This window comes from Hippoglossus stenolepis, chromosome 18, assembly GCF_022539355.2.
Source record: "Hippoglossus stenolepis isolate QCI-W04-F060 chromosome 18, HSTE1.2, whole genome shotgun sequence".
NCBI lineage: Eukaryota > Metazoa > Chordata > Actinopteri > Pleuronectiformes > Pleuronectidae > Hippoglossus > Hippoglossus stenolepis.
In genome coordinates this window covers 11,770,136-11,781,937 of record NC_061500.1, presented here as the reverse complement: position 1 = coordinate 11,781,937, position 11,802 = coordinate 11,770,136, and the positions used below count along the sequence as shown (strand labels likewise).

At 41.6% G+C, this 11,802-nt stretch overlaps 1 protein-coding gene across 1 annotated transcript; it reads right to left on the bottom strand.

The window, feature by feature from the left end:
- Window positions 1-737: 737 nt before the first annotated feature.
- On the bottom strand, window positions 738-11,558 carry tmem38b (transmembrane protein 38B). The gene is made up of 6 exons (XM_035141607.2): window positions 11,172-11,558; window positions 4,707-4,863; window positions 4,046-4,230; window positions 3,837-3,924; window positions 2,567-2,684; window positions 738-1,613 (listed from the first exon to the last, which is right to left on the bottom strand). The coding sequence occupies exons 1-6, from the start codon at window positions 11,293-11,295 to the stop codon at window positions 1,308-1,310; spliced, it is 978 nt and encodes a 325-aa protein (XP_034997498.1). The 5' UTR covers window positions 11,296-11,558; the 3' UTR covers window positions 738-1,307.
- Between the last annotated feature and the right edge of the window lie 244 nt (window positions 11,559-11,802).

Sequence of the window (11,802 nt, the reverse complement as noted above, 5' to 3'; positions counted from 1 at the left end):
TCATGCAGGTCCGGACCTCATTAAGAGAAGTGTCAGGGAACTTTCAGGCCCTGAGTTGTCATCATGTCACCTGCCGTCTTGTCATGGGAGGCAGTGTGGGGGAAAACAGCAGCTCGTTAATGCGCCTTTCAGTTTTCCAGGTCACACAGTTCGACGAGTCAGAAACATCAGTGCAGCGCCAACACGATGCGAGACTGTAATTGACATGCGTGCATCTCAAATCTACTGACTTCAGGCGTATTATAACCAGCACTATCATCTCAACATGCATCACTTTTGATCATCTTTGAGCATCTTCTCTTTTCTCTTCCATCCACTCGCTCTTAATTTGTATTCACAGGGGGGGGTTCTGCTCCGTCTGAGGTTCGCATAGACGAGAATTGGGGGGATTTGGCGGATCTCGCTCCAGCAGCTTTTTAAAGAGGGTGAGGTATCAATCAGGTGCTGATGTTACACTGATGCAATCTTTCAGCCTTAAAAAGGAGGTTACTTGTGGACGCCGTGCTACTTTCTATCAGATCAGAAGCAGCTGATATTCAATTATTCTTTGCCACATGATACCGTGGACAAATGTGCTAAAAGAGCAACACAATGTTTGAGTCTGTATTAATGGGCAGCTTTCTTTTTAAAAAATGTGACTAATTGTCTTTTTTTAAGACAGAGCACTGTGTTCACTGAACTATACAAATGTGTCTGATAATGCTGGAGGCTAATTAACACAAGAAAATTCCATTTACTGCATTTAAACCAGTTTATTGTCATGCTTTCAGATGTCATTCAAAGCATTCACCAAAGAAACAATGTTCAATTTCAAACTTCTTATACATTCAGCTGCAATTACACTTATTTAGTATAAATAGAATAAAATATCTGAGTGTCATAGAATAAAATCTCTCTTTTAAAATTGTCTCAGTGTAGGAAATATAGCATTTACATTAAGCAGAATACACACAGAAAGATGGAGACATTCCTAGATCAGCAGGTGCACAGCACTGTTCCCAAATCCCAGAGATTTTTGCTTTCATAAAAAATATAGATTAGAAAATCAAGCTACACATTTGTAGTGCGAGTGTGCAATCAGCCCGAGGACAGTGTGATGTTCACATCCAACAGCAAATATCACAGTAGTTTTAAGGATGGGGTGATTATCCCAGAATAAGGTACTGGGTCTGTTGGAGTCAGTTCTTCATCAGTTGGCTTTAAATTAAAAGTAAAAGAAATGAAATGAATAGAAGAGAAAGTCCTGAATCAGAAGTGACTCCACAACCCAGCGTAGTGGTGAAAAGGTGCTACGGGGCAGAGGAGGACTATTTTGTCTTTTTGCAGTTTGTTGTCTCCGCGTTCTCTGATTTCTCTTTGGCTTTCAGTGAGTCACTTTGTCCATTGACCGGTGGAGACGGGGTGCGTTTCCTTGCTGCTCCCTTCCCACTGGACTCTTTGGTTTTGGCGGGGGAGGACGACGTCATGTTTGTCACGCCGGTATCGACACATGCTTTCTGCACCTCGCTAGTCAGGGCGGCGTAAGGGGAGTGGCCAGTGAAGAGGGTCTTGTAAACGGCTGATTCGATGCCAGCAAATGGCGAAACGTTGGACCCGGTCAGCATCATCCTTGTCTGAAATAAGAGAGGTAATAAACGTGTGATGACAGGAACATAAGAAGTGAGGAATGAGAGAGACGTCTGTTAAGAAGAAAAGTATGTGTCTGATCATCTGTATTTTTATCTCAACAATAAATCACGTCACTCTGTCGCTTTTTGTGATGAACCCAAAGAAAATAATCACCGGAAACCAAAGAGTTTTAGTGACTTTAAGTTCACTGTTTGGCTTTTCTGGTCGACTGCTTTACTTCATTCTCTCCCCTCTCATAGACAATGTTTTGGACGCTGCATCTCCTCCTCTTCCTCCCACTAACCAGAGATGAAACCAAGATGTCCTGATACAAACGCCACCATCTTGCGTATTGTAATTAATTAATGTACACTGTATATGCGATATAATGATAAAGAGGGCCCTTCTACTTTTTTTCATGTCATCAGATCAATTATGCAACACTTTGTTTATAAACAAGCACTAAGTAAGTGAATAACATAAGTATTTATTTGTCATTAGGATCATCAGAAGCACAAAATAACAAATCACAGGTTGGACACTTCTGAATCTGATGAAACGGTTCTGCGTTAATTTGACAGATCAGAGTCAGAGGGAGCGAAACAGAACGAGAGTTGAAAGAAGACATGGTAGATTTATCTGTGTCTCAGTCAAGAGCACAAGTTTCCCAGAGATGAGAAGAGGGGATGATGCAAGCTGATGAAAATGATGCAAAAGCACCAGCCCTACGGGTAATACTGAGCTAATGTGAGTCACCGCAGCTAAAACTTCAAAAAAAAAAAAATAAAGAGCAGAGGGAGAAAGGTCATTTAGAAGACAGGCCATCGCAGATGTGGAGCGGCGAGCTATTGCAGGGAAAACATTTCTGATGCCAGAGTTGTGTCCCTGAGATCTCATCAACAAGCGGAGAATGTGTGAGTGGTGTCATGTGTGAGCGACACGGACGCAGCCGACTGACCTTGTTGACGACGGTGAAGACGGTGTAGAGGAGCATCAGGTGGTGCTTCTGCAGGGGCAGGTAGCTGGTCTGCTGCAGAGCGAACAACACCGCCCCGATCAGGGTGATCTTAGTGGGGCTTCAACATACAAGGAGAAATGATCTGTTATTATGCATGTATATGAGGGCAGGCTGCCATAATGTAGTATGGTTTCACAATTACTCATTTTTGTACACAGAAGTTCCAGAGTAATAATAATAATAATAATTTTATAACAATAATAATAATACCTGTGTTTATATCGCACCTTTCCAAACAGCCATTACAAAGAGCTTCACAAAATATCCAAGGCAAGAAGCAAATGAATACAATGTCATTCAAGAGAGCTGATTAAAAAAATAGAACATCAATTAAAAGTAATGGCAAAAGAAACGGATTAAAGAAACAGAGGAACTAGCAAAAAACAATCATGTAAAAGCCATTCAGTTTTGAGAGATGAGTGAGAAAAGGTAGTGGACAAGGAAACAAGATGAGGAAATTAAAGCTTTGAATGTAGTGCATCCTTATCTTAGTTATATTCATTTGATATATTTTGTTCCATTTCTGTGAATGCACACAAATATCTGAAAATGAGCATTCACTCTTTTTCTTTGGCTCAATAAAAAAATGGTGCAGTCCCTGTTCTAAACCTGTTGGTTTGGAACAGGCTGGTTGCAGTTTTCATTCTGAAACTGTAAAAGTGACCTGCAGTGATGAGTAAAGACCGACTACTAGACTCAGTCTGCAGAACCCTGAAGCTGATCCACCGCTGCTGCACAGAGCGCTGGTCGCCAGTTTATTCAAAGTTTATTAATATTGACTGTATCTGGCGGACGCTGCGCTTCCTTGGGCCTTTGACAAAACACGTGCCAAGTGAGAAGCAGATAAGATGAATGGTTCTCCAGATATGCGTTCCACATTCAGACAGAAATCCCTGGAATCACTATATAGATGTTGAGCTGGACTATGTCATGTGACGCCCAGGAGCCGTAACTGCCAAACAACCAAAAATGACTGGAAATACAAACCCGCAAACTAATCATCTAATCTAACATCGTATCTGACTCTGGTCTAGTAAAAGCAAATAAGCACATCTCCTAAAATCCAAAACTATTCCTTTTAATTGTACATCAGACTCGATCCATTACAATGCCCTCACGGTGTACTAAAAATGTAGTTTCATGAGCACGAAGACATCACATGAATGTAATGCACTGATGTAATATGAGCAGAATCCTTTAGAAGACTTACTAAGACATTTTGAGGAGCTCATTAGTCTCTGGTTTCCACACGCCTCGGACGAGCTGCTCAAAGTTACTGATCAGACCACCTCCAGCACCTGGCGGAGACGGAAAACACACACACACACACGATGCAGATTCACATGTAGTTCATTCCGTTGCGGTACATTCTTCAACGTAAAAAGCAAATACTTGAGCGTGGCAGATTCACACACTGACCTTTGGCCCACCCGATGGCAATCATGACGAGAAGGCTGTCCTTGTATTTGCCGTGGGCCTGGGTGACCCCGCCGAGCACCTTCCACGTCCTGGTCACTTCCTTCATCCCCGACAGCACCAGCCTGAGAGGCAGGAGGGCAGTGCAGCAGTACACCAGGTCCATGGGACAGTAAAACACGAGGTACCTGTACACACACACACACACACACATATTAACATTTCAAATACTGCATATTCTCAGTTAATATTTCCAACAAGTACTATATGCTGGTCTGTGTCAGCAACCTCACTTCTCCACCTGAGGGCAGTGTGTGTGTATTTTTGTGAAAAGAGTGTAATTATATATGCCACCAGCAGAGGACACCAAAGCCTTCCCATCTAAAGAGGGGACCTCCACAATCCCCTCTCTGTTTCATTCACTTTCTTCCACATGTCACGCTCCCTCCACACACATTCAAGTCGTTCCACACTTCTTGAATGACAAAACTTCCTTCTTTAGTATTTTTCTAAAGGGAAGTGCAGAGAACGAAATGTTTCTGTGTCCCTGTGCTTCTCTCAAAAGCTGTTCAAGGGCCTTTCGCTAATCCTGACCTTGCTTCCAGTCTCGATCTTTTCTCCGTCTACAGACTATCATGTTTTTTTTCACTTCTCAGATATTTACCAGATGACCGAGGCAAGCAGAACGCTGGTGCTGTTGGTGAGAGGTGCTATGGGGGGCTCGGCCAGCATGATCCCAGACAGGACAGCTCCGCCGAAACAGAAGAGCATGGAGCTGAACCAGCAGGCCAGGGGGCTGACTCTGGACACCTCCAGAGCTCCTGCACAAAAAATATATATAGTTATTAGTCTGAGTTCCCGATATGTAGTATATACACACAACCATACATAAGATAGTAGTGAGATGGCCCTACAAGGTGTAGGAATGTTAGTTTGCAGGATTACCATGATACCTGGTGGAGGGATGAGTTACGGTTCAGGGAAGAAACCATTACATTTTGCTGCAGATCCAAATCACAGGTGGATCCAGGATATTTTTCACTTCCTTTAACATCGCAAGATTTTTTAATTTTCAAAGAAATAATATCTTTTGATGTTGGAGACATATTTAGGGGGTTGATATCTATAAGTGTGTTCAATTTAGTGCAGCTTGATTGAATCTAAGGGGACTGTTGGGTCTCTGCGGAGGTCTGCGCTCTACTGAGTGCCATTCTAGTTATAATACAAATCCCTCCACTACACTGAAGACTAAAGAAACAGGTTTTGTGCGTATGAGTAACACACAGTCCAGACTGTAAATGCAGTGTTGGTGCAGAGTGCAATCAGAACAGCAGGGCAGCAGCAGACAGTGGAGTTGACACAGTGGTTATTGCCCTGTGTGATACTCGCCTCCCCCACAGTCCCTGGCACTGTATAAATATTAACCGGTTCACAGTAAACGGATACAGGAGGAAAAAGGAGAAACATAGGCTTGTGGTGCGCAGCTGTATTATTTGAGAGTGTGACCACAGTTCAAAGTGGAGTGCAAACGTACAGACTTAGTTACAACACTGCAGATAATAATCTGCGGCTCAACGGTCCCTCTGTGCTCACACCCTGTTTGAAATGAACACGGCATTCCCTTCTACACTGAACTATTTACATGTTGACTGAATGATATGAGCACTCATGAGTTACAGTTTTAGTACAAAGCTTTTATTTTGAAATTGTACAGGGTCATACCACTTCAACATTCAAAATTGTACTTTTGCAATAAATTGTGAATAGTTTTAAAATAATAGCTTTTAATAGCTTCAAAGTTATAAAAAGTATGATTCCACATGTGTTCTTTGAGAAAACTATCCAGTGCTTAGGGCGTCATTAACATAGTATTACATTGGTATTTTGCATGTGCATGACCACAAACTGATGAATAACTGCTGTTAAACAAAATGATCAGTAATAAGATCTTAATAATGACTCAAAAACCCCAAAGTCCAAACCTTCTCGAGGTCTGAGTGACATTATAAACTTTTTTTTCCATTAATATATAATCACACAATGCTGTTATTTTCTTTATTGGGGATAGCATACAGTTAAATATTGAGCTAAAAGGGCTTTAAACCCATATGAGAACCATTTCTGTGATCTGTATTAAGGGGGATATGACCATTCAAAGTCAAAAGTCAAACTTCCTCGAGCCCATATCATATGAAAAGTTGGTTTTATGTGTTTCTCGTGTGACGAAATCAATGTTAACATTTTCATTATGATCAGAGATGGTTGAGCTCAAACGTGTGATGATTTGACACAGAACCACACATGAACAAGTTGACTTCGCTTCACGTTCACACAGGTAGAGCTCAGTTAACCACGAGCCACCTGCCCTGAGTCACCGTGGCCGAATACAGGACCACACTGGTAATCTGAGGATTACAGGCAGATTATAGACTCCTGGAGAGAGAGGATTTCTAGCTCTCTCTACCTCCACTGTAGACTCCCCCTGGACTCAGTCTGCATGGCTCAACTTTCCTTTCATGTTTTAAAAGAATCTGAAAGTAACAGGGAAGCGAATTCATCTAACCTCCAACCCCTCTATTTAAAATACACTGGTGAAAGTTATTAAAAGACATTTATTAACAGCAACGTTTCCTTGTGACTGATTTTTTATATTAATGCAGCATTTTATCATTGAGCCCAGCCGAGGTGGAGCTCAGGATCTACTTTAGATACAGGTACTAATATCTAGTGGTTTACAATTCATGGTTCAGACCCCCTTGAAGGGTCAGCAGATAAATCTGAGGGGTCATGATATGATAAATGAGGCACGGAAGAGAGAGAGAAAAAAAAGTGCTTTTTGTGCTTTTCTGTTATCATGTAGAATAAATTATAATAATTTAGTAAATGAGTAAAACTTATAATACAGTACAAGTATAACGTAACATAAAATGTATATAAAATGTTCATTTGCCTTTTACATGAGTGTATTCATTTGTTTATACTGATCCATGACATACACAGGCTTTAACAGTGTTTCCAAACCGGAGTGGAGATAAAGGTGGAACCATTAACACGATTAACTGCTGCTTTGCACTAACGGCTGGGTGGTGTTGCGAGTTTGAGCAACTCTTCCTGCAGGGACATGTCAAATGCACAAGTAGAGAAGAACGGACGAGATGTGTCAACCCACAAAGACAAAAAGAGAAAGAGGCTGTTGAGTTAGACGTGAGGGCAAAAACAGCCTTCCCATGTGTTTATATAATATCTCCGGTTGTTACATAAAATACTCAGAGGGAGCTGTTAACACTTCCACACGTTACCCTTCATTAGCCTAATGTCTACAAACCTTCATTACTGCGTCCATTTCAGATGTTGTTTTGTTTGTTTACGCAAAATCTACGAAATGGATTACCACGAAACTTGGTGTAGAGATAGGGCACGGGCCAAGAAAGAACCCGTTAAAATTTGGTGTGGATCCAGACAAAAGGGGGATCCAGGAATTTTCTTTCTTTATCATTGTAAAATGGGGCGGTATTGGACATTTTCCCCAAATTTCTTGATTAAAAATATCAGGCATATTTAAAAGGTCAGTGTGTAGAATTTAGTGAGTGAAGTTGCATGTTGCAGCTGAATACCCCTCCCCCTCTCCTTCCAAACATGACAGAGCACCTGTGGCAGCCTCCAGTTGTCAGAAAAACTCAAAAGGTGTTTAGTTTGTCCAGTTTGGGCTACTGCAAAATACATGGCAGCCTCCGTAGAGAGGACCCTCTCCCGACGAAAATATAAAGTATTTAAATATAAAGGCCCCATTCTAGGGTAAAGAAAACAACAATACAATTTAGATGATCACACACTAGTGAAAACATCACTAGGATTATTTTATATTCACTTTCTGCCAATAGAACCCTTTTACCTAAATCTTACACACTGGACCTTTAAGGGACTTATATCAATGAGAGTGTGAAATTTGGTGAATAGTGACAAACCACACAGTGTTTAGGTGAGAGAATGTAGATCCAGTCAGGAATCAACAGTTTATACATCTCTTCTATAGCGTTAGCTTTAAAAGTCCAAACAAACATGACGGATTTGGTGCAGCTTGTCTGAATTGAAGTGGACTGTTGGGCCGATTTGAGCAGGTTTTTTGTTTTTCATGTGGAAACCTGGTGACACAACCTGGCAGAGCTTCCTCTGTGTGCACATGAAGTATGATGTAATTACAGATAGAAGAAATTATGTTTTAGTGTTAAGGTGGAGAATATAAAACTATAATTTTAGAATTTGCAACACATTCTTGAAAATTAGGTTTCTTTTATGTAGTTGTTGAAATATAATCCACTGCTCAGACCTGCTGGGCCACAAACACACACCACATCAGATCCTGTACTGATTTTGCATTTGAAGGAAATTAATTTACAAGTCAAATCTGAGCAATACAAGTCAAGTATAAGCGCAGATGTAACTTGTCATATTGTGCTGGTTGTATTTCTAATTCCTTTCGGTCTTTTTTCTTTCTCTATCTTGAGTTCATGCCACAGGAATTAAAACAAACTGACAACTGTTCTCTCCTTGGAAAGCTCTCGTAAAACCGACAACAGTAATTATTGGAATCTGTTTTGCCTCTAGGGACCAGAATCCACTTGTAAATGATGTTAGATTAGTGCGTTTGCTGTATCTGAGTGTATTTGCCAAAGGAGTTATTGAGATAAGTCTGAGAAACAGTTCAGTTGCTGATGCTGCAGCAGTTTCGGCACAAATAGTCATTTAAGTCTAAACCAACGCCTCACCTATAATTAACAACTAAAATTACAATCCTGTAGTTGTTCGCCTCCGCCAACAAGTACAGTTTCAGTGTCATTTTTCTTTTCAGACTATTATAGCGTCACCATGACCTTTAACCTTTCACAACTGAGATCTAACATCTCTCTGTGTCACTACAGACAGAGCTGGATGAGAAATTAAAAAAAAGAGTCTTATCCCTGGTTATTTTTGGCCCCTGAAGCGAGGACTGACACATAACATACAACCACTGCTCCTCTTCTTCCTGCTTCCTGTACAATCCACTCACAGAAAGGTTTGGAAAGGAGCTTGAAATAACTCCACTGTAAACTGCAGTGAAGGTTGAGCAGCTCCAGGACTGGACAGCCTGAGTGGTTGTAGCATAAGGAGCAGGAAGGAGAGACTAACACAGGAAAGAGAAATGCAAAGGAGGGTTGGATGGTTTGTGACATTCCTTTCCTTCTTTGGGGAAAAGAAGAACTGGCGATGGTTTCATGAGTGAACTTCTTTTACAACGACCTTGAGGTTTAAACTTCTCTTGCAAACTTTTTTTCCAGCTATAGTCATGTGTCTTAAAAAACACCACGCGTTTAAATAAGGAAACACAGTGAGCAGAAACACACAGACAAACACGTTGTGCTCTACTTAAGATACAGTGCATGTGATTCATTCCCCATATATCTCAGCCGAGTGTGAGCTCTTTGTGTCACTATACACACACTCTCACACACACATACACAAAAACATGAGGGTCCCATGTTGCGTTCACTGACCCCCTGCATGTTGTTGATCGATATTTTTACTCTCTACTTCAGCCGCAGATAGACGAGATGGGAGCAGAGGACAAAGGGTTAAAAGGTCACAGCAGCTCAGATGCTTTCCGAGGCAAGTTCCAAAATAGACTGCAGGCTTTATAGCAGTGCAACTACAATAGACTGTGCATGTGATCTTGTATGTGTGTGTGTGTGGGGGGGGGAAGGTCAACCCCGGCACAGTTAAAGTCCACCTGTCCCTGCGACCACCATATCAGTGTCACAACACACAGTGAGTTGGCTCGGCGCCTGCGTTTGCTCTGAGCCGATTACCAAAGGCTGGGTGCGTTGCAGTGTGTGTTGTAGGTTTTCAAGTATTTCCAGACATTGTGTGTAATGGAGTTTGGTGTTTGAGAGTCAAACAAAGAGAGCAAACATGAGCAACACTTTGGGCAATGAGAGTCTGCAACTGACTTATTAATGAGATCAGATAACGATCGCGATCATTCATGTCCAGGCACAAACTAAAAGCTTAATGTTATAGGCGACTGTTGGTTTGTGGACTGGATATATATACCAATGTTCACTGTATTTATGCAATTGGAGTAAAAAATTATAATAAAGTAACTTATGCTGATACTTTTATATGAGATTTTGAATGCAGCACTTTTTAAACTGCAAATTAGCATTACAAGCACTACCATTACTTTTATATCTTAGTTCTGCCACCGCGGGAAAACACTTTTTCATGTGAAAAAAACTAAACTTGAGTAATTTATTTGTTTGTGTTTGCTTCTTTGAACTTCTAGAAGTGCAATCAGTTAAATCAGTACAAGTACAAAGGTAAACATTGAGGTTCAACACCACAGATCAAGGTTCACACAGGTTGCTACAGCTACATCCGCCTGGACTGTATGCAACACAATCCACTGATTAACTTAGGCTAATTATTAAGGCATCCCATCACGTGCCACTTCTTATTTTTGTATTTTACAAGGTAAACCTATAACTAAATAGAAAGTTGACCGACTAAACTGACAGTTATTGACAATATTGATTCATTTTGTGGAGTATTTTTCTTTCACTGTTCTTGGATGAAAATTTTTAAATAGATGCTGCTGCTGCTGCTTATTAGGATTAAGATTATTATTATTATCAAGATCGATTAATCGAAGGGGCAAACCCTTTCTGTTCTGCATCCAGTCACTACAACTCATACTTACGCTGAAAACAACACTAAGAAATAAACTATGTGAATAATAATAAATGCTAAAATGAAGAGAGGCTGTTATGTGTGTAGTATATAAACAAGAAGGTCGCTGTTAGGAAATAGACGGAAATAGAGAGTAGGTGTTTTATTATGATCCAGCAGAGTAGAGAGTTTGAGTTTCCTGCATTTCTCTAAACGCAACCTTGTGGCTGTGTTGCGTTTAAGTGCTTGAACTTGAAACATGGGGGACATCTGTTGGCCTCTGTTGGCCTCCCATGGTGAATTTAGAAGTTGAATTAATGCAAAACTTCTTCAAAGTAAAGTAAACATCATAAAACAACGTGAAGTAAAGTTATAAATAAAGCGTCCCTGTGATTAAAGTGTATGAAGTCGCTGGTCGGGCTCTCACCTGGCTGCTCCCTCAGAGCCATGACGGACACGACGTAGTGCGCCACGTCAAAGTACGGAAACATGGGCAAGTTCGCCAGAGCGTGAGACAGCTCGTCCACCCGCAGCATCCCCAACACGTCCATGGCGTCAGAGCCGAGGGGTCAGAGATCCGCTCCGGCGGGTCCTCGCAGTTCAGGTGGACAGGGAGGCGCAGACTCAGAGCATCAGCACCAGGACTTCCTCCACCGTGAGTCGGCTCTCACTCAGCTGTGAGTGCGGGGGATGGCGGCTGGTCTCCGGGCAGCAGGTCTGTGTGGGTCCGGCCTCAGGGCGCTCATCACCGGTGTTTCCCCGTCAACGACGCTGTCATACGCGGAATTCCTGCTCAGTGTTCCTCCATACTAGCGAGGAGGCGGGCGCAGCCAGGGCCGCCCGCGATTGGAGGAGGGAGAGCGCGGCGAGCCAATCAGGTGTCAGAGTGTGGCTCTGGGAGGGGATGCTACGGGATTTGGAAAAGACCAAAATAGTTATTTAAGTTATTTATTATATTAAAAAAAACTATAAGGAAACTACTTGTACTATATGTAGAATGAACACTACGCATACATACACAGAGATCGTAAAAGGGATACATATATATACACTTTGTG